This window comes from Procambarus clarkii, chromosome 14, assembly GCF_040958095.1.
Source record: "Procambarus clarkii isolate CNS0578487 chromosome 14, FALCON_Pclarkii_2.0, whole genome shotgun sequence".
Lineage (NCBI taxonomy): Eukaryota > Metazoa > Arthropoda > Malacostraca > Decapoda > Cambaridae > Procambarus > Procambarus clarkii.
Window position 1 is genome coordinate 47,817,864 of NC_091163.1, and position 24,085 is coordinate 47,841,948.

General features: G+C 46.8%; 1 protein-coding gene across 1 annotated transcript in view; it reads left to right on the top strand.

Annotated features, from left to right (window-relative positions):
• The window catches only part of LOC138364635 (uncharacterized), a 348,932-nt gene that overhangs the window by 6,463 nt on the left and 318,384 nt on the right, over positions 1 to 24,085 (top strand). The window contains exon 2 of the mRNA XM_069324594.1: positions 8,034 to 8,104. Within this exon, the coding sequence (XP_069180695.1) occupies positions 8,099 to 8,104 (6 nt within the window). The 5' untranslated portion in view covers positions 8,034 to 8,098. The remainder of the gene's footprint in view (positions 1 to 8,033; positions 8,105 to 24,085) is intronic.

The window sequence follows — 24,085 nt, forward strand, 5'->3', positions numbered from 1 at the left end:
ACCATCCAGATATTGGTGACCATCCAGGTACTGGTGACCATCCAGATATTGGTGACCATCCAGGTACTGGTGACCATCCAGATACTGGTGACCATCCAGATATTGGTGACCATCCAGATACTGGTGACCATCCAGATACTGGTGACCATCCAGATATTGGTGACCATCCAGATACTGGTGACCATCCAGATATTGGTGACCATCCAGATATTGGTGACCATCCAGATACTGGTGACCATCCAGATATTGGTGACCATCCAGGTACTGGTGACCATCCAGATACTGGTGACCATCCAGATACTGGTGACCATCCAGATATTGGTGACCATCCAGATACTGGTGACCATCCAGATATTGGTGACCATCCAGATATTGGTGACCATCCAGGTACTGGTGACCATCCAGATACTGGTGACCATCCAGATATTGGTGACCATCCAGATACTGGTGACCATCCAGATACTGGTGACCATCCAGATATTGGTGACCATCCAGATACTGGTGACCATCCAGATACTGGTGACCATCCAGATATTGGTGACCATCCAGGTACTGGTGACCATCCAGATACTGGTGACCATCCAGGTACTGGTGACCATCCAGATATTGGTGACCATCCAGGTACTGGTGACCATCCAGATATTGGTGACCATCCAGATATTGGTGACCATCCAGATATTGGTGACCATCTAGATATTGGTGACCATCCAGATATTGGTGACCATCCAGATATTGGTGACCATCCAGATACTGGTGACCATCCAGATACTGGTGACCATCCAGATATTGGTGACTATCCAGATATTGGTGACCATCCAGATATTGGTGACCATCCAGATATTGGTGACCATCCAGGTACTGGTGACCATCCAGATATTGGTGACCATCCAGATATTGGTGACCATCCAGATACTGGTGACCATCCAGATACTGGTGACCATCCAGATATTGGTGACCATCCAGATAATGGTGACCATCCAGATATTGGTGACCATCCAGATATTGGTGACCATCCAGGTACTGGTGACCATCCAGATATTGGTGACCATCCAGATATTGGTGACCATCCAGATACTGGTGACCATCCAGGTACTGGTGACCCTCTAGATATTGGTGACCATCCAGATATTGGTGACCATCCAGATATTGGTGACCATCCAGATACTGGTGACCATCCAGATACTGGTGACCCTCTAGATATTGGTGACCATCCAGATATTGGTGACCATCCAGATATTGGTGACCATCCAGATAACCAGACATTGGTGACTGGTCACTGGCAATTGTCCAGTTACTGGTGACTATCCATATACTGGCAACCATCCAAAGATATTTTGTGTAGTGCATCCTGGGGTTCAGGGGCTTTCTTGTTTGACACTCAGACAATTGGGTATGGCTCACAGCAGGTTTCTGGAGTTTGTGTCTCATCCCATTTTGGGTGGATGGCCTGGCTCAGATGTCTGGCCCAGTGCTGGGGTCCCATCATGGTGCCTGGCCCGGTGTTGAGGTCCCATCGTGGTGCCTGGCCCAGTGCTGGGGTCCCATCATGGTGCCTGGCCCGGTGTTGGGGTCCCATCGTGGTGCCTGGCCCAGTGCTGGGGTCCCATAATGGTGACTGGCCCGGTGTTGGGGTCCCATCGTGGTGCCTGGCCCAGTGCTGGGGTCCCATCATGGTGCCTGGCCCGGTGTTGGGGTCCTATCATGGTGCCTGGCCCGGTGCTGGGGTCCCATCCCGGTGCTGGGGTCCCATCGTGGTGCCTGGCCCAGTGCTGGGGTCCTATCGTGGTGCCTGGCCTGGTGCTGGGGGCACCATTGTGGTTTCTGTGTTTTTCTCGTGAGTTTTGTCTTCAGTTTTTTTGGAAGATTTTAATTTTGATTCAAAATGAAGATTCTTCATTTTGGAAGAAAATGCAGAATAGAACCAATGAAGAGCAGGGGTGCCATAGGCACAATCAGAGAACACTGTATAAACATCAAAGGTCCACGGTTGTTCAACATCCTCCCAGCGAGCATTAGAAATATTGCCGGAACAACCGTGGACACCTTCAAGAGAAAACTAGATCATTTTCTCTAAGGAGTGCTGGACCATCCGGGCTGTGGTGGATATGTGGGCCTGCTGCAAGCAACAGCCTAGTGGATCAAACTCTCACAAGTCAAGCCAGGCCTCGGGCCGGGCTTAGGGAGTAGAAGAACTCCCAGAACCCCATCAACCAAATATCAACCAACAGGTATCAACCAGTTCTGGGGTTTCTTCATACCTCTATTCCTTCAACAGAAAGGGTGGGGAAGAGGGTTGTATTCTTTCCTCTTCCAGATAACTATGTGGGAATGCAGGCAGGAGACACTGACACTGTGGCAGAAAATTAGGGTTAATTTTGTCTCCACCCAACACTACATTGCCTAACTGCTGTCTAGCAAGAGATAAGTGCATGGAGACTTAATATGCCATAACTCACAGGAAACTTCAACAGTAATCAACCATAAATAACAAATTTTCATTGTTCATGTTTATTTATGACCCTGCTGCCAGGCGTACACTATATGCTTAACCCACCTCCACTACCAATCTCCACGTATCTACCTCTGTAAACATTACCAAATATCTACTGTACCACCGTAAACATGTCCAAACTTGGCAGCAAGCAAGGTAGAGGTGCCTCTCGCCCATTCAACTTGTTACCAAGAGACCCAAATGAAACAACGGCAACACTGAGATCATCGCCAGTGTTGGTAAACACAGCACCTGGCGTTACCAACCCTCTCTCCCAGCCGCTGCCAACGACTCAACTCAAAACTCAAGCTGTGGAATTCACTCAATCTATGCCTCCCTGTATAAATTTCAAACCATTGCGGGACAACAAATGGCTGAAGAAACTACACAATCTAGTGCTCCAGCAATTGGAAGCAATTGAGGCTCTGCAAGCCACGGTCTCCCATCAACAACAAACTATGTTCGCCTCCTTTAATCTTCGACGACCAACAATCAAGCAATTCACAGCTTACAAGTTGTAACAAGGGACACAATGGAGCAAATAAACAAGATGACCAGAGAAATGCAACCAGGACAAAGCGACATCCTTCAAAAGCTGGAAAAACAAATACATCTCCAGATGCACCAGGCGGCCTCTGAAGACGCCTTAGAACAATAACAACTTCACAACTCTCTGATCATTAGCTCTGCGGATCTACCAGAGGAACTACAAGGTGAGAATTCGCCAACAAAACCCAGATGTTATTAAGCAGTGCTACACTAGGAATGGAACGATCATTGTAAAGAAGGAAAGAGCAGGAAGAAGATAGGAAATAAAGTGTGACCAACAACTACTGACCTTTAATGACTGTGGCATATCTGAAAACCAGAATCTTTCCAATGCCAATACTGAAAATATCTCATGAGTGTCTGAGCCTAACCTGGCCTAACCTTGTCCAAGGTGCTGTCTTTCACTCTATTGGTTAAATAATGCTCTCTCATCCATAAAAGTTCCTAACATCTCAGTAAAGTCTCCATGTACTTATGTAAGCATCTACCTCAGCATCTTAGTAAAATCTTACTCAAATGTATTATCTTACTCTGTTATCTTTAAATTTAATGGTATTTTGATTTATATTGTTCACTTATTGGATTTAATTAATTGAGTTCATATTTTTCTTAAGTATATATTAATTATAGGATCATAACTAAGCTAATTATAGTTAATTATCATTAAGATTATATTACTTTATGATTATTTAAGTCAGTATTAATTAATTAAGATTAACCTTGTAATTTTTTTGTCTTCATTAATTCCATATTGTTATTGAACATTATTCTTGTCAATCTTTATTGATTTTTGTTTTTACTTGTGTATCCTTCTTGTCTAACTACAGTGATCTTTATTTGACTTTTTTGTGTGTGTTTTTGTTATAGTTATTTGATATTTACAGCAGATATAGTATTTTAGTGTTGTGTAATTGCTTGCCTTATTGTATCTTGACTCCATTGCATCTACATGCAAGCTGATATTGATCCTCAACTAAATCTGCTCTCACACATCTACAATAACCACCATATTGATCATCACTACTGCACCTATTACACACCAAACTTTGCACAAAACAAAAACTCCAAAATAACACTTGCCTATCAGTTTTCAACCAAAATGTCAGATCACTTGGTAAAAAATTTGATGATATAAATGCACTACTCACAGCATTATGTACTAAACTATCATTTATTATTTTAACAGAGACCTGGCTAAGTAAAGACTATACTCAACTCTACTTTTTCACTTATTGTGTTGCATATAATATTACTTGATGTTGAATTATAATGCAACTTGCATACATTAAGTATACACCTGATTAATAGTGTCACAATAATGCACACACAAATGTTTTCAATTACGCCATGTATGTATTCACATTTTTCATTATTATATTTACACACATCCACTCACTATTTACAGGTTTTTGCAACATCATTGCACATTTAGAAGTCTTGGAGATAGTGGTAGTCGTTGAAGCAGTTGACAGCGCACAACGGGACTGCACACACTTCACACCATATTTGCACTAGTTTACGTTTCTGTGGTCTCTCTTTTTTTTTTTTTTGTTCTACAAACTATGCAATCACGTTGGCCTATTGCACGCTTTCCAGCTGGTGACAAATGTTTTAGTCTGTGTGCTTGAAAGGCCTCCGTGTAAGTAAGCCTGGGTGTAGCAGCATGTTGCAACACTGGGTTCATGATGGGGTCTTTGTATGCCAGGAATTTCTTTGCCAAACTTTGTTAGTAACTTTGTCACAAGTGGAAAACGAAACAAACGGGAACTTGGTTTACGTCCAGTTTTCACCAGATACATATTGTAGCTGTTCAGCATGCTTACGTCAACCAGATGGAAAAACATTTTTTTCGTCAACTTCAATGTTTTCCTAACACACTCGACAGCACCCACCATCATGTCACGTTTATCAACCAAACGCATGTTGATATTATAGTCAAGAAGACAATCTGGCTTATATACTGGTTGTTTTGTTACTCGGTTCACCTTGCCACTGTTCACCATTGTACCATCATGAACGGTTGTCAGCAAGTTCACTTCTCTCGTCTTTCCACCTAACTGAGAGTATTTGATCACTTTTTCTTAGCTTGCAGTCACCAACTTCAAGATTATTGTCAAACATTGGCATTTCTCGTCTTCTTGGCTTTACTGTGCCACACACTCCAGTTCTATTTTCAATCAAGAACCTAGCTAGCAAGGGACTTGTATAGTAGTTATCTGTGTATAAAATGTGGCCCTTGTTCATCCATGGTGCCATCAGTGACTTTACCACACTACCTGAGAAACCATGTTGGTCATTACCGGGAATGTCTACATTGCTAATAGAATACAGAATCATGTGTAACACGTATCCTGTTTCACAGTCACAAAGAACAACGAATTTCAATCCAAATCTGTTGTGTTTGGAGGGAATATACTGCTTGAACCCAACACATCCTTTGAAAAGCACAAGGGATTCGTCAATCACCAGCTTCTGTGCTGGTACGTTGAAATATCTGTACTTTCCAATCACTTCATTCATAATATGCCTGACTCTCCAAAGTCTATCAATCTCTGTCCGGTCTTCATTACTTGCAAGATGAAGACACCTGAGGAGTATCTGAAACCTGTTTTGGGACATATATTTCCCGAACTAAGGTGTTGGAACAGTCTGGTCTTTGCTCCAATAATCTGAGATAATATGTTTTACACAATGTTTCATCAACATACATAGTGCCAAAAATAAATACATTTCACCTACAGTGGTGTTTTTCCAATGCTGTAATCGTGAAAATTCTGTTATATTTTTTCCAATGAGATAAGCTGCATGAAGGTTCGTTTGGTGTACAATATATTCCATGAGTGTCTCATCATTAAATGCTGTAAAATAGTCTATTTCACATATATCCTCACCAGTATCAGGGAAAAGGTTTGTAATACCATCACTCCACACAAGTACACCTGGTGTCCGGGCGAGACAAAACACCGGCACTACGGCGAGGAATCGTTGCACACCATGTACCAGGAGCTGAAGCCCGTCTACACAAAGTACGGGTGCGACGCGAACATGAGGTAATATCACGTGAACATGAGGGTCTTGGTTCCTCATGTGGTGCCCTGCGGCGGCGCTTGGCTGGGCGAGACGCTGCTGACACGACAAAATCTCGCTTGGTAACACCACTGGCACTAGCGACAGGCATGGTAACACTATGTTCTGAATCCACCTCATTAAAAGCAGAAAAAGAGTTACCTTCTTCTGACTCGTCGCCCAAAATATTCTCATACTCTAAATAAGTACAAGAACTGTGTGGTCGTGCACGAATTGGAGTAGACACTGGGCGAGGAGGCACTGGTGAGCGTGTAGGCCCCGCCATGGGAGGAGGCTGTGTCTCAAATTCACTCTCTGTGCTACTATCATCAGTCAATTGTGTGTAGTGCTTATCAATGTCAGAGTTATCAATATCACATTCCTCACCATCAGAAAATAATTCACTAGTTATAATTCACTTAACTCTTGAGTAAGTGATTGAGTGGTGTGTGCCCGGGAGGCGTTTGGCTGTGCGCTCGCCATAGTGACTGCTGGGGTAACTGAGGCTTTCCACACGTTGGTGGCGGAGCTGGATTTTTTCAAAATGGCGGCTGTTTACTATAGCCCCTAGGCAGCGTATGGGGAGCCCCCACTACCCCCCACTGGCTATTCAAATCTTGCGCGATACTTCATTATGTCATGTGACGTGATGCGCACTTTTGCGTAAGTTACTCAAAAGTCATATGACGTGTTTTGCAGCTTAAGGGTTAAGTGAATGAGTATTACCTGATGCTTGGACAAAGGGTGTTATTGTTCATATCCCCAAACCACACTCAGATAATTATAGGCCCATATCTCTAACATCATGCGTTTGTAAAGTGCTTGAACACATTGTCCTTAACCGACTCACGTATCGTATACAGGGGCACCTGTCTCCCCAACTGTTTGGATTTATGCCTGAGGCTCAGTACACAACAGTGTTTTCCTGACTACTTCGCTCATATTGAAGCTTCCCCTCAAGCCGTCTTCATCAACCTAGCAGCAGCTTTTGATACAGCAAACAGGGAAATCATGCTAGAACAGCTTGCTGAGCTGGGAATACAAGGAAAATTACTGAAATGGATAATGGGCTGCTGAAATGGTCTAATCGAACAGCATGTTTTGTTTAACCACTGTACTGTTCTGCATTAAAATATGACAACCCCTTGGTGCACAGAAAATAAATTCTTTCCGAACAATTATTTTCTCTTCTTATATTGTTAAAAGAAGTCTCTGATCAATGAGAATAACTGGAAAAGTAGGATGCTGGATACTCAATTTCCTGTCGAACAGAACACAAAGAGTAACAGTCAATCAGATAAAATCGAGTCCAAGCGATGTTAAAAGCTCTGTACCTCAAGGTACAGTCCTTGCACTGCTACTGTTCCTTATTCTCATATCTGATATAGACAAAAATACACGTCACAGCTTCGTGTCGTCCTTTGCAGATGACACAAAAATCAGCATGAAAATTACCTCTGCTGAAGACATTGAAAAACTACAAGCAGATGTCAACAAAGTTTTCGATTGAGCAGCAGAAAATAACATGATGTTTAACAATGATAAATTTCAGGTACTCGGGTACGGTAAAAATGAGGATCTGAAACATAATACAGGCCTAATTAAACAGCTTGTCTTATATACTCACATTTGGGTGAGGTGATATGTTGCAACAGTTTTGTATGAGGGTGAACAAACTTTTGACCAACACAAGACAGAACACGGAACATTGGGTATTAATTGGATAAATGCGAGGGAAGAATGGAAGTAACTGCAAAGGGCCTATTGGCCCATACTTACTCTTGATGCTTCTGGTACTCCGTACCAATATAGAACCTGCTCTTACCATAATACATAAACAAAATTATTACATTTTTCTAAACATTTATTATGTTTTGATGGGAAAATTTAGTTATAGAAACCTTAAATGTTTTATTTCCCCTAATAGGTAATACGGCTTCCAGTCTCTGCTCGGCTACCAAGGACGATAGCAAACACAACTTCTGCCCATTAATGATGGTAAGAACAATTTTATTCTTACTGTACAAGAGGTGAGTGTGTGTGTCATGTTGATGTCATTAACCAGTTATGGTGAGCATATTAATCATGATGTTTACAGTAACTAGTGATAATGACTGTATTTATTATGTTTTCAATAACTAGTGATGGTGAGTGTATTTATTATAATGTTATTAACTAATGATGGTGAGTATTAATCTTGATGTCATTAACCAGTAATGGTGAATGTATTAATCATGGTGTTGTCATTAACCAGTAATGGTGAGTGTATTAATCATATTGTCATTAACCAGTGATGGTGAGTGTATTAATCATATTGTCATTAACCAGTGATGGTGAGTGTATTAATCATGGTGTCATTACCCAGTGATGGTGAGTGTATTATTATCACCCAGTGATGGTGAGTGTATTATTGTCATCACCCAGTGATGGTGAGTGTATTATTGTTATCACCCAGTGATGGTGAATGTATTAATCATAGTGTTGTCATTAACCAGTGATGGCGAGTGTATTAGTCATATTGTCATCACCCAGTGATGGTGAATGTATTAATCATGGTGTTGTCATTAACCAGTGATGGTGAATGTATTAATCATGGTGTTGTCATTAACCAGTGATGGCGAGTGTATTAATCATGGTGTTGTCATTAACCAGTGATGGTGAATGTATTAATCATGGTGTTGTCATTACCCTGTGATGGTGAGTGTATTATTGTTATCACCCAGTGATGGTGAATGTATTAATCATGGTGATATTAACTAGTTATGTTGAGGGTATTAACCCTCTGAACTGCACATAGTGCCTTAATGCACTCAATCGGGGGTGCGCATAACCCCTTAATGCACTCGTAGATATATTGTAGGATTCAAAACTTGGGTACAAGATGGAGGCCTGAGGCTTCCAATGAGCATCCACCAGTTTGAAAAATATTCCCAGCATGCCCCACAGCCGTGGGCAGACTCATTTTCTGGCGGGAGCCCCTACGGCTCCCCGGAGCTATTCATGGCTGATATGGATACCCTAACTATTTTGCATCAGTCGATGTGGGTGGAGTTCTAGGCCTACCGGGGATCACGAGCCAGAACCTGGCCCCCTCAGAGAGGCACGGGGAGCAATGGCCCATAGAAATGCACATGTGATTTGGAGCATTCTATATCTGCCATCGACCGGGACAGGCACCCAGAAAGGTAAGCGCCACAAAACAAACCCCTATTCTGGTTAACAACAAAAATCGACAAACGAGTGGACAGAACTCCCCCCGGAAAACAAACTAACAAGCATAACGTCACACGAGCCGTGCCGCATGTCTGCACAGCTCCCCCCTCCTCGGGAGGGGGAAGGGGAGTCCCAGACCCCCGCGCCGGCGATCCCCGCCCCAGTTCCTCGGCTGATGGGATAATGCACGGTCGTGTGGCTCCAGCTCCAGTCTTGTCTCAGTGCTGTGACTTGTTTTCAGTGCTGCTCTTACGGTGGTCGTGTGAGCTGGGAGTAGTATTCTCAGGTACTCGGGCTGCATGTGCTTAGGGTCACCCTCCCTGAGTGCCCTGTAAGTACCACCCTTGGGGCTTGGGGTTGCCTTCCACAAGTCACCTTGGGTCTACCACTGTTGGCTTTTCGCTGCTTGGCGTTTGGCCGCCCCGAGGGTTTGGGGGTTTTACTCCCTTGTTTACCTTGGGGTAAGTGGTAGTTATAGCACTGGTGGGGCGCAGGGTACTGCGTAGCTAGTTTTCACCTATGACAGCGGCCGGCTCTGTTCCCTCTGGGTACGTTGTCCACTTGTGTGGTTTTTCTTTTATATTTGTTTTTGCCTGGTAGGGGGTCTGCCTTGTGTTCCCCCCCCCCCTTATATTAGGTTCGTTTGTGTGGTGGCACCCCCTGCTTCGCCCTCACGGGTGGACACATCCCGAGGGTTCAGCTTTAGCAGTTTGCTTGGTAGTTTGGGGCACCGGTTAGCAGTGCCCTGCCTGGGATAACCCTTAGCAGACCCAGTCTAGGGGCCCTGGAAAACCCCACTGGTGCTCTCGGGTCCGATAGTGGAGACCCTTGCGTCCCCTCTCGCTTTGTGCGAGTTGAGGGTTGCTCTGTCCCTTTGTCTCAGGGTGAATCTCCTTGTTTTTGCCTCCGTCATGCTGAATTGTTGGGTCGGTAACACATTCGACCCTGAGTCCTGCGAGCTTTTTTGCTTGTTTGTGACTCCATTCACCCAGTCTGCTGATGAATTCCCATGGGTGCAGGCAGCTTGCGCGTTGCTGGGTAGGATGTTGCAATGCGCTCAGGTTTGTCGCTTCCCCGGACGCCCCGATGCTGCCCCGCTTGTGTAGGGACCCAGACTTGGGGGTTTTGGTCGCTTCGGCCTTGGTTCTTCCACGGCCCCCTTGTTTTTCCCCCTCCTGCTTCCGGCCCATATGCATCTGCAGGCTTCGGGGTCGGGGCGGGGGTTAGAGGTTCTGAGACTTGGGCAGTTTCGGGGGTTGCCCCATCCGGGGTAGCTGCAGAGGCATTCGAGTCTGTTCCTCCGGCGATGCTCCGGGGTCTGACCAGTGGGTCCCTTCTCTTCCAGCTCTCTCGGCTGCCCCGGCTTTTTCTTGTGGGGCCGGGGCTTTGGAGGTCGACTTGGCCCCGGGGCCTGGTGTAGAGGCTCCTGGGGTTGGGGAGGAGCGGCCTTGGGGTCCTTGGGCTCCATTGCGCCCCGCCTGGATTTTCGTCCTTCTGAGCGAGGCTTACTGTTGCGAGGAGTGGGGTTTTCTTTCCCCCCTCTGCTTACGATTTGGGCTTGGGTCCTGCTCCTCCCCGGGTTCGGTTCCGTGTCCCTGTGGTTTCTTCGGTTCCGTCTTCCGGAGGTTTTCGGCTAACCGCATCTCTTCGTCTGCGGTGCGGTTGGCCTTTGCGGCTTGCCTCCTGAGTGTCCCGGAGTTTGCCTCCATACTGGTTCGTTCTGTTCTGGATAGGTTGGGCTCCTTCTAGCCATTTGGGCTCCTTGTAGCCGTTTGGGCTCCTTGTAGCCGTTTGGGCTCCTTGTAGCCGTTTGGGCTCCTTGTAGCCGTTTGGGCTCCTTGTAGCCGTTTTGGGCTCCTTGTAGCCGTTTTGGGCTCCTTGTAGCCGTTTTGGGCTCCTTGTAGCCGTTTTGGGCTCCTTGTAGCCGTTTTGGGCTCCTTGTAGCCGTTTTGGGCTCCTTGTAGCCGTTTTGGGCTCCTTGTAGCCGTTTTGGGCTCCTTGTAGCCGTTTTGGGCTCCTTGTAGCCGTTTTGGGCTCCTTGTAGCCGTTTTGGGCTCCTTGTTGCAGTTTGGGCTCCTTGTTGCAGTTTGGGCTGCTTGTCGCCGGTTGGGCTACTTCTCGACTGGTTGGGCTACTTCTCGACTGGTTGGGCTACTTCTCGCCTTGTTGGGCTACTTTTTTTTTTTTCGTGTCCTGCGCATGTGCAATGGGAGTTAGTTTTGGTTCCGGGCAGTGTGCACACGTGTTCTGCTGCCATTTTCTCTCAGGGGGGCTTCGCCTCTCTCTCTTTTCTTAATCCAATCCTTTCCCCGTTGCTTTGGGGGTGTTCTGGGGTGCCTCTGTGGGGAAGTCACGTGATTTTTCCCTGCGTTCTAGGGTGGGGAGCCTCTTTTGCCACTCCCCTCCTCTCCAGCATGGGCGCCCTGGCCGCCTCCGGCGGCTACGGACTCGAAAGCTTGTGTCATGGGCCTTCAGCGCCTATGTTCTGCAGGTGAGTTGGTGCGGTTTGGCGTCTCCTTCGTCCTGACTCTGTTTTTGTTTTTGGAAGTAGGAATGGGTGTACATACGTCCTTGAGAACGTGGACCGTACCACCCAAGGTGCCTACTGCAGGGCTATTAGCCCATACTGGGCAGCTCTTGTTCTCTCCACCTGATTCCGTCCTCGGTTCACGGGTGTCTGCGGGTAGCCTCTTGTCCCTTCCGAGGCGGCTCCTGCCTGTACTCCTCCTGCCCTTCTCCTCTAATTGTCTAACCTTGCTTGAGTTCGGGGCCCCGCCTCCACCTTGTTCCGCAGTGCAACGGTGGGGGTGCCTGTTCGGTGGTACGTTTTCCTGTGTCGAGGGTGTTTTGTGCTCGCCTCCTTGTGCTTGCAGGATTGGGTTCTGGCTCTTTGGTTCCACCTCTCCCCTGTCGTTTGCCTGTCGAGTTGATTCTGTGCTTCATGGGCGCTCTCGTTTCTGCTCTTGGGGCTGTGTATGGGGTCAGGCCAAGTTGGACTGCCTAATGTGTTCCTTCGATTGCCTGTTACACTGCACACATTTCTTCTACCGTCCCTGTGGCTCAGTTGGGTGCTCGGTTTCCGCCTGTGTCCCCTTGTGTGCCACTTATGTATGATTTATCTATCTTCTGTCGCTTCCTCGGGGAGTGTGGTGACGTTTTGCTGCGGTTTTGGTACTGCAGCTGCGTGTCAGGGTTGGTTGTGGCATTATGTTCGGCCCTTCCGTGCTCCCTCTGGGGCCCTCCTTCCTTGCTGGTCTTGCTGTGCCGGGCCTGGTTTTTCCATGTTCCTTGGATTCTCTGTCTTGTCCTCGCCTCGTTGTGCTGGCTGGGGATGAGCTTGGGGTCTTCATCTCGCCCCTCGCCTATCCTCCGGTTTGGCTTCAAGTTCCAGAGCCTAGTGGGCTCCCTTCCTTAGTGTTTTTCCCGGCTGCCCCGGGGTTTTTCTTGACGCTGGGGCTTTGAGAGGACAGCTCGGCCCCGGGGCCGTCGGGTGGGTTCCCGGGGCCTGCAGGGTGGGTTCCCGGGGCTGGGGTTGGGCTCACGTGAGGGGCCTTAGGCCCCGTTGGTCCCCGCCGGGGTATTTCTACCCCTCTGGGCAGGGGCTTGCGGTTTTGTGGTGTGGGGTTTTTCCGTTCCCCCTCTCTGCACGTGCTTTGTGGTCGTCGGCCCCTCCCTGGGCTCGGTTTCCTTGTCCATTGTGCCCGTTGTTTCCATCCTGTCGGTGGGTGCTTTTCTACAATCTTCGCCCCTCGCCCCTTTTTTCTGGGATGGGCCTTTTCCGTCATGTCCCCCTCTTCTTGGGGTTTCTGCATGACTTTTGGTTCGGGTGCGACGGGGTTTTTGTGCCTTCGTCCTTTGTGTTTGCTTCTTTTTGTTCTCGAAGGTTTGGGACGGTTTTGCTACTTCCCTCTGGTCCTTTCTAGAGCTTGTGGGTCCTATTCCTTGCAGCTTCTGGGTGTTTGGCCTTCTTGTTCTTTTGTGCATATCTCTTCTCTTTGCGCTGTCTCGGCGCTACTTGTTTTCCTGGGGGCAATTTTGCTCCTCTTAATGAGTCTTTTCGCTCCTGCCCTTCTGCGGGATGTTGGTGCGGGGCGGCTCCTTATGCAAGTTCTTTCCCTGTCGGCTGCACTTGTGGCAGTGGACTTGCACGCTTGTGGCATTTTGGTTTTGGTCCTGCGTTTTCTTTTCCCTCCTGGGGCTGTCATAGGATTGGCTTGCGGAGGATGTAGAGGCGCTTGGGGCCATTCCTGGGTCTGGCACCTTGGTTTCTGCTGCTAGCTTTCGGTATCGATGTGCCTTCTGCGCCGTTTCACAGACTGTCTCGTGCGTTGTTTCACCTCCGGCCTGCTCATGCACTGCCTGTGCCGTTCTGGTCTTTGGACCGGGTGCTCTCCTGTTTTTCTTCTCCTTGGTTGTTGTGGCTTCTTCAGTTCAGGTTTGCTTTGCCTCGGCTCTCTTTTTATGTTGGCATTGGCCTCTGGGGGTCGTGTGGCAGAGCTTCATGCCACTCAGGCGCAGTGGTTTTTGGCTCCTGTGGTCGTGGTCATAGGTCTCTTCGTCTGCAGCCGTTCTCCCTTATTCTGGCGAATGATGTGCCTGCTGCTTTCCGGAGGGGTCCTTGGGTTGTCTCGACTTAGTGTTGAGGTGTGGTTCACCGACCACCTCCCGGGTATGTCCCCTTGTTTTCTTAGGTAGTCTTTGGTGAAGTAGCTCCGGGGAGCCGTAGGGGCTCCCCCCAGAAAACCAGCGTTGAATGTAATAAAACGCCATTTTCAGGGTGAGTCCCGGAGGCTCCCCGGCACCCTCCCGCCCTCCGGTCGGCGTTTTTTTCACGGTTTTGATATCCAGCCTCAGAACTGGGGCGGGGATCGCCAGCGCTGGGGTCTGGGGCTCCCCCTTCCCCCTCCCGGGGAGGGGGGAGTTGCGCAGACCTGCGGCGCGGCTCGTGTGATGTCATTTTTGTTAGTTCGTTTTCCTGGGGGAGTTCTGTCCACTCGTTTGTCGATTTTTGTTGTTAACCAGAATAGGGGATTGTTTTGTGGCGCTTGCCTTTCTGGGTGCCTGTCCCGGTCGATGGCAGATATAGAATGCTCCAAATCACATGTTCAATTCTATGGGCCATTGCTCCCCGTGCCTCTCTGAGGGAGCCAGGTTCTGGCTCGTGGTCCCCGGTAGGCCTAGAACTCCACCCACATCGACTGATGCAAAATAGTTAGGGTATCCATATCAGCCATGGATAGCTCCGGGGAGCCTCCAGGACTCACCCAGAAAATGGCGTTTCATTACATTCAACGCTGGTTTTTTTATCCAATCGACCTCGGGATAGTATCAAAATAAGCGCCTTTAGAATGCGCACAATTTGATACCAAAATGAAAGATGTAACATGGAACTTGATGTCCGAACACTTATATGATTTTAAATAGGCTTTTGGTCAAAATTTTTAAATATTTTTTAAAATTCTATTTATTATGCTATTATGTTGGGACTAGTTTTAAAATGCGCGCCTTTACGTCGCAAACAATTTGATATCAAAATGAAAGACGTAACACGAAATTTGATGTTATCAAATTGAACGAGTATACACATTAGGTTGCAGTGTACAAATTGGTGCTCGTTCACGGGTAACTTTAGGCTTTTCTGCGGGGAGGCACTCCAGGCTTTTGTACATTATATTCATACACATCTGTAGGGAATTTAATTGCGAACACAATGATACCAAAGTGAGCGACGTAGCACGAGAATTAAGGTGAGAAAAATGGAACGAGTATGCACATGGTACTGATTTTGTGCACTCACGGGTAACTTTTGCCGATTTTAGGCTTTGCTGTTGGGAGTCATGCCAGGCTTTTGGACATTATATTTATACACACCTGTAGGGAATTTAATTGCGAACACAATGATACCAAAACGAGCAACGTAGCACGAGAATTAATTAAGGTGAGAAAGCTGAAACGAGTATACACATTTAGGTGTCACCGCACGCTCGCTCGGTACATGACCCCTAAGTTTACCGCGCGCCTGCCCGGTGACCGATAGTGTTAACCCAGATCTGGGATGTTTGTCAGAATATTAACCCAGCTCTGGGCCGTTTGTCAGCATATTAACCCAGCTCTGGGATGTTTGTTTGAATGTTAACCCAACTCAGGTATATGTTACTTTGTTAAACATATTAATCCAGCTTTGGGATATGTTAATTTATCAGAAATGGTAGCCTGCTTCTGGGATATTTTAATCTTTTCATAAATATTAGCCCTCCTTTGGGATATGTTAGTACAGTGGTACCTCAGCTTACGAATTTAATCCATTCCCAGAGACGGCTCGTGAGCCAAATATTCGTAAACTGAAACAAAATTTTCCCCGTAAGAAATAATGGAAATTGAATTAATCCATTCCAGACTCCCCAAAAAATTTACTTCAAAGTAAATTTTATACCTAATTCACCCAAATCTTCAGTACTAATGTACAAGTTATTACCTATACTGATAACTCTTGTTGACTTCTCTGGGGTACACACTCTCTGGCACGTTTTGCTTGCATTCTACTAGGACCTGCTTTTGGCTCACAGCTTGCTTGTCTTACTAAGAATCTGTCTAAATACACTTGTTTTTCTCTACATTTTAACACTTGTCTGTAGTAAGACATCACATTGTCATGTAAGCACTGGGCTGTTCGGCCTCCAAATATGGCACCGTGCGTAGGAAATAAATGCTCGTGAATTTTGTATTTATTTTTAATCTGTTAAAAACCCTTCCCTGATTACAGAAATGTAAAAATAAACTCAAAATTGTATTTACTTTGGCCTCAATGGGATCCTCAAAATGGCCTGTAACATCATCAATTGGGGGTCACCCGCCAGGTTCAAGATGCGCGAGTTGCCACAAATATATTTTTGTTCATTTTTTGCACACAGTTCCAAATACATTTGTTTTGTTTTTTCTTGCCAATCCTATGTATAATTAACACGTACACAATTTTATGGTGGTAGAACATCCGTACTGTCCCAAGACACTGTTACATGCATCACACATGTGTTCACATATATTGCTCATATATCCAATGTTTCATGTTCATTTATTTATATTTACACACTGTACACTGTCACACACTATATTCACTCACCATCAACACACTCAGAACTCCGAGAGTGTGAGCTGCCACACCCAGCCAGTCCTCCCTCACTCCTCCAACATCACACTCACCATCATTCCTCCTCCCACCATACTGTTATTGTTTTTATTACACTATTTACACATGTTATGTATACCTATCTACATGTTTTGTTCACCATAACTATACAACTAAGCTGGTATTGTGTCGAAACATCGCAGTGGTCGCCATACACTACATGACAATTGACAATTGTCACACAGCAGACGACGACGCTATGAGTACAATGCCAACTCCCTCACCAAAATGGCTCCTCCCAACATACTCCTGTTGCTGTTATTACACTATATGCACACATTGTATATACCCATGTACATATGTGTTCACCATAGCGCACCACTAAGCTAGTATGGTGAGCAAAACAAGAGTGGCTGCCACACACAGTGACGCTACCTCTATTCCCTCCCTCCCTCACCAAAATTCCTCCTCCCACAATACTAAGCACAACGCTAATTATCACCACAATCTTGCTATTATCACAATGCTAGACACTAAATCCTGTAAATGAATAATTGACCACAAGTTTATTTTGTAAAGGAACATAAGAAGTCGTTTGAAGATTCCTAGATGGACGAAATAATGCTGTGGTGCTGTGGTTATAGCTGTGAACATCGTGAACAGCATTGATTCACTGATTTGATCATTGTACACAGTAATTATTACACTCAGGCTCTTCTGTAATACTATCATGGCTAAATAATACCAGTCACATATATATTTTGATATTATTAGGCGATGCTGTGGTCACAAGCTGAACAGCAGTGCTGTGAGCTCATGCTGTGTGTGCCAGCCTTGGTTGCTCACTCAGTACTGAGGCTCTCACAACCAGGAATGTTGTCCACAATTTTTTTTTTCAATGGCGTCTGGTTACAAGAGTTAAGATCCTAGAGACGCGTTGACCCCCCCGTCGAGCGCCTGCAGGTGCGTTGTGCAGTTCAGTGGTTAAAAGGTCAATGCAACGGCCTGCTACAGCTTTATCTGGGTGAGTTTTTGTAACAAAACTTTGCAGATCTTCCCATACTTCACACACTTTCTTAATGAGGAAGGGACATCCTCTACTCACAACTATTTTCTTAGGTTGAATCCTACCACTGACTTTCTTGGGACCCATGGGAAGATATATAATGCTTACTTTTATGTTCAAATACCCAAAAATAAAAAAAACACTGAAATTCTTTACAATGAATTCGGGCGGGATTGTCACTAGGCGGGAGCCACTGGTAAACTGAGGCACAATCGCTGTGCCACTGTGCGCTAGATTGGCCATACACGTATCAACAAACTCGTTTCCCGAGGCAAAGCTCGTAACCCGATTCCAATTTTCTGAAGAAATTGGGCTCTTAACCTGAAAAGTTTGTAAATAGGGGCATTTGTAAGCCGAGGTGTCACTGTATGTCAGAAATGTTAGCCCAGCTTTGGAATATGTTTAACCCTGTCAGAAATGTTAGCTCTGCTCTGGGATACGTTTGCCAGAAATATTAACTCTGTTCTAGAATAATTAATATAAAGAAATTGTTAATATAATATAATTTGTATCGGTGAATAAAATACTGTAATATTTTTTTCTGTGTAGAGTCATCTGGCTCCCTGGAGCTATCGGACTGATATGTGCATATTAGTCCGGAGTCATCAGTCAATTAGAGTTCATCCTACCGAGGACCATGAGCCAGAACCTGGCCCCCTCAGAGAGGCAAGGGGAGCAATGGCCTATGGAACCCCCATGTATTTGGGGGCATTCCATGTCTGCCATCGACCGGAGTTAGCACGCAGAAAGGTAGACATAACAAAACAAACCCCACATGGTAAGAAAAATTGCAACCGAAGCCCAAACAGTGAGGCAGAACTCCCCCTATCTATAGAAACAAGCAAACAAACAATTGTCATACACCGCCGCCATGCCACTTGTCCACGCAGCCCTCGCCTCCTCGGGAGTGGGAAGGGGGAGCTCATGACCCCAGTTCGTTGGCTGATGCTCTCCTGGTTGGTCATCGACTCTGACCTCATTCTTTGGCAGTATTTGTACCTTCGTGGTGTATCTGCTGTTTGTGGTGTGGTGGCTAGGTGTAATTAGTGTACTTGGGTCTGCTGTTTGTGGTGTGGTGGCTAGGTGTAATTAGTGTACTTGGGTCTGCTGTTTGTGGTGTGGTGGCTAGGTGTAATTAGTGTACTTGGTCTGCTGTTTGTGGTGTGGTGGCTAGGTGTAATTAGTGTACTTGGTCTGCTGTTTGTGGTGTGGTGGCTAGGTGTAATTAGTGTACTAGGGTCTGCTGTTTGTGGTGTGGTGGCTAGGTGTAACTAGTGTACTAGGGTCTGCTGTTTGTGGTGTGGTGGCTAGGTGTAATTAGTGTACTTGGGTCTGCTGTTTGTGGTGTGGTGGCTAGGTGTAATTAGTGTACTGGGTCTGCTGTTTGTGGTGTGGTGGCTAGGTGTAATTAGTGTACTTGGGTCTGCTGTTTGTGGTGTGGTGGCTAGGTGTAATTAGTGTACTTGGGTCTGCTGTTTGTGGTGTGGTGGCTAGGTGTAATTAGTGTACTTGGGTCTGCTGTTTGTGGTGTGGTGGCTAGGTGTAATTAGTGTACTTGGGTCTGCTGTTTGTGGTGTGGTGGCTAGGTGTAATTAGTGTACTGGGGCTGCATGGGCATAACCCTTAAGCTGCGCAAAACTTTATATGAAGTGAGACATTGAACTCGGTTTTTAAAATTTGCTGAAACTCTTTCAAATGTTTTTTGCATAATATACTAGGCAAATGCTCCAACTCTGTCTAAATGATACAAGTGTAACTTGAAAAGCAAGAGAAATACAAAATAATTATAAAATTGAATATTGAAGACTTCAAAATTTGAAATCGGCTGCAAAATATAAAATATCACCAGTTGTTCATTTGGTGTTGTTATGCTCTCACAATAACATATGATCTTCATTTTCATATATTTAGAATATAGGTTTTCAGTATAGTTTACTGTAAAAAAAATTGTCAATATTTGAAATATGCGCAAATTTAGACAACAAATTTTTTTAACTCCAAACGTTTAGAGTTTATGAAAAATCAATTCTATAGGGATTGTAGAACAGACAGCTGTGCACACTATATTTAAAAATGGTGAAAATTGGTCAGAAACTAGATTTTTGGATACTGAAGTAAGTTGAAATTCTAGTTATAGATATAATTGAAGTTGAAGTTATCGACAATGAATAAGGCAGTTTTAATTCTTGAATTTGCTTGTATGTTTTAATAAACATTGTTTGGCATTCGTACTCGAATATGTGAAAGTTGTAGGTCAATATGTGTTGAAGTCAAGAAAAAATACCTCCCCCCCCCAAAAAACAAAACAAAATATAGGGATAATTGTAATGATTTAGGGGATATATTTATGGTATAATATATATAAGTAAAAAATCCCTAATCTGGTCCCTAATCGTCAAAACAACCTAAAAAAATAAGGAAAATAGAGTTTGAAATTTGTGAAAAAAAATCAGTCGACAAAAATTCAAATTTCCAAGTTGTGAGAGTTGTGAGTGATTTATTTGTTGACCAATATAATTGTGTCTTCACATAATTAGGGACGGGTAAGCACTCTGCACCATGTAAACGTTACAACAAATTCAAATAATAAACAAAGAAGAAAAAACTAAAAACCTAAAAAAAAAAATTCCCCTTAAAAAAAAATATTTTTTTGGCATTGTTTACAGTAAGTGATAATAAGATTGGTCAATGTATTTATATGATATATAGCAAAATAGAGCATAATAAGATAGTTACTCATTATTATTGATGTTATTATGTGTTACTGAGCAATGCTATAAAGGCACCAGCTGCATATCCACTTTGTGAACACTTCTTACTACTATTATTCTTCTTTATGTGTGGGACAGGTGCTTGCATCTCTTTATTATTGTATTATCCATCACTTCCAGTTAACACCACCTCTTCTCCTTATCAACATCAATGTTGCTTTTTTTTTAATATTCGCCTAAAATCAATTTGTGAAAATATTTTTATAAAAGTTTCACAACGCTGAAGCCAATAAGTTGGAGATTTGTTTAACATTTTTTAAGTAATTTTTACATAATTTGAATATTTTTTGCTTCCCTGCCCCCTTATGCTGGGCAGTTTAGCCCCTAAGCTTCTCTGGGTTATTTGCCTTTCAACACCCACAGGTGCAAAAAAAAAAAAAAATAAAAAATAAAAAATTATTTTGTCTTTTAAAAGTGTTCATTTGTGTTCCCTGATCATGGGAGAAAATAATAAAAAAATCGTAAGTGGCACATTTTGGCTGCAATAGGGCGGGAAAGTCTGTAAAAAAACCAGCGTTGAATGTAATGAAACGCCATTTTCTGGGTGAGTCCCGGAGGCTCCCCGGAGCTATCCCAGGCTGATATGCTAATGTCAGACTTTGGCATCAGTCATGTGTATGGAGTTCTTAGGCCTACCGGGGACCACGGCCAGAACCGGGCCCCCTCAGAGAGGCAAGGGGAGCAATGGCCTATAGAAGCCCCCGTGTGGTTGGAAGCATACTGTGTCTGCCATCGACCGGAACAGGCACCCAGAAAGGTAAGCGCCCCAAAACAAACCCCTATTCTGGTTAAAATTGCTACCTAATACCGAACTAGTGGATAGAACTCCCCAACCAAAAACAAGCAAACTAGTGTGACGTCACACACTGCCGCGCCGCTGTCTGCGCAGCTCCCCCCTCCCCGGGAGGGGGAAGGGGGAGCCCCAGACCCCCCACGCCGGCTACCCACACCTCAGTTCTTGAGGCTGGATGTCAAAAACGCGAAAAACTGCCGACTGGAGGGAGGGAGGGATGCCGGGGAGCCTCCGGGACTCACCCAGAAAATGGCGTTTTATTACATTCAACGCTGGTTTTCTGGAGGGAGCCCCGTCGGCTCCCCGGAGCTAACTACCCACAGACAGAAAAAAGAGGGACTTACCCGGGAGGCGATCGTCGCTCACACCTCAACTCGAAGCCGAGACAACTGGCTGCAACCGCCAACCCAAAGCAACACAGGCCCGACGGGGCCCAGGGACATTCACAAGGTAATGAGCAGCCAGGACCCTGTTCGACCGCCAAAATCCCTGCGCCCGAATATCAGACCAAGACATATTCCCAAAGATGGCAGCAAGAGCCGCAAACTTACGAACGTCATGGGCACGGGGATAGACCGCAGGCTGGCTGGACTTAATAACCCTGCGGACGACCTGGGAGACCCGAACCCGCGAACAGGGAAGAAGGGAAACCGGATCAACCCACAGTGTGTCCCCGGACACAGAAGCTGTGGCGCGCAAATAACGGCGAAGCGCCGCAACCGGACACAAAACATGATGCACCCCTGGCCCGACCAACCAAGCATCAACCACCCACGGACCCCTCCGGAACGCAGCAGTCTCATTCTTCACCAGAAAAGAAGGAGACGGCTGCAAACGAACAAAACAATCACCACGACCAAAAGAGCAGAAAGCCCTGCGCCGGAGGAGAGCATGAAGCTCCCCTACCCGACCCCCAGAGGCCAAAGCCAACAAGAGAAGTGCCTTGGAAAAACAATCCTGGACCAAAGGGGCCACAACGAAATGAGGAGACGAAAGGAAAGCGAGCACTCTGTCCAAAGACCAGGATGACTCAGGCAACGCATGAGCAGGCCAGAGGTGAAACAATGCACGAGACAGCTTGCGAAACGGCGCAGACGTAACATCGATACCGAAAGCAAGCTGAAGCGATTCCGCCAGCGCCGCACGATACGAAGCGACAATGTTAGGCATAAGATGACGGTCCTGAAACAACCACGAGAGGAAGGACAAGACCACCCGAACAGACAAGGAACTAACACGATGAAGATGCAAAAAGAAACGGAAGGATCGCCAGGAAACTTCATACTGCCGCCGAGAAGAAGCCCTCAGGTGGGACACCAACAAGGAGGCCACCTGATCACCATAGAGATGATGATAGACTCGAGTCAAAAAAACCATACGCGAAGACTCGAGGAGAAGATCGAACCAGCCACGTGACGTACCGGCCTGATCTGCTGAAAGAGGCGGAGCCGCGGGAAAACCCTCGGGTTCGGACACCGAGCAACCAGCGCCTGAAACCAAGGCTGGGCCGGCCACCAAGGGGCCAGAAGGACAACTCTCCCCTGGTAAGTCTCTAAGCGAGTCAGGACCTGGAGCAACAGCCGAACCGGGGGAAAGAGGTACAGGAACCCCCACCTCGACCAGTCTAGCCGAAAGGCATCGACCCCGACGGCCTCGCGATCGGGGAAGGGCGCCGCATAAACGGGCAGCCGCCGCGACCACGCCGACGCGAAGAGGTCCACCTTGGGGCGCCCGAACGTCTGGCAAAGCCAACGGAAGGACTCGCCGTCGACCGTCCACTCCGTGGAGAGGGGAACGAAGCGAGACAGGGCGTCGGCCAAGACGTTGGACACGCCCCGTACGTGAACCGCCAAGAGAGCCAAACCCCGAGAACTCAGCAGATGAGTCACCCAAAGCGACCAACCCCAAAGAGACAAGGACCGCATCGAACCCCCGTGCTGTGAGCTCGACGGAAGGACGGATCCCAACGCCCCTGGCCGGCCTGGTGAGCACTGGTCACAAACCCCAGCCGAGAGACGACGCATCCGTGTACACATCGAGCGAGGGCTCGGGTAGGCGCCAAGGCACTGAACCCCGAAAAACCCGAAGAGGAAGCCGGTGACGCAGCAACCGATGCAAAGCCCCCGGGGGTCGAACTCTGCGATTGCAAGAGAGGTGGAAGGGGGATCCCCAAAGGAACCAGAACAACCGTCGAAGCCAAACCCGACCCGGCGGGTAGACCACCATTGCGAAGTTCAGGCTCCCGCACAGCCCCTCGAGCAACCGCCGGGTGACCCGAGGGCCCTCCAGAAACAGACGAAGGCGGGACCGCAGCTGCAGGAGAGACTCCGGAGGGAGAGACAAGGAGGAGGTTCGAGAGTCCCAAACGAGACCCAGCCAAGTCCGAACCTGAGAGGGAACCAGATGGGACTTCCTCCAGTTCACCAAGAACCCGAACTCTGCGAGCTGGGAAAGAACCAAATCCCTGGCTAGCAAGCAAGCTGACTGGCTGGGAGCCCAAACCAGCCAGTCGTTGAGGTAGGCCAACACCTGAACACCTAGGAGACGCAAACGAGCCACCACAACCCGTGTAAGGCGCGTGAACACGCGAGGTGCCAGGTTCAACCAGAACGGGAGACAACGAAAGCGGTAACTCAGACGCCCCACAACAAAACCGAGCCAGTCCCTGAACCGTGGATGAATCGAGACATGCCAATAAGCGTCCCGGAGGTCCAGGGACACCATCCAAGCTCCCGGCTCCAAGAGGAGCCGAACCTGAGACAGCGTAGTCATCCGAAAGGAGGGGCAATGAACCCAGGGGTTCAGACGGGACAAGTCCAGAATGAACCGCAGGTCCGCGCAGTCCCGTTTCGGAACCGGAAACAGACGGGAAACCCATCTGAGGGACAACGTCGTTTCGACGACGCCCAAGCGTACCCACTCCAAGACGACTCGACAGAGCGCAGGGGAAGAAACCTGCCCTGCCAGCCCCGACCCACCAAAGGGGGGAGGGGCCACCCAACGCCACCGC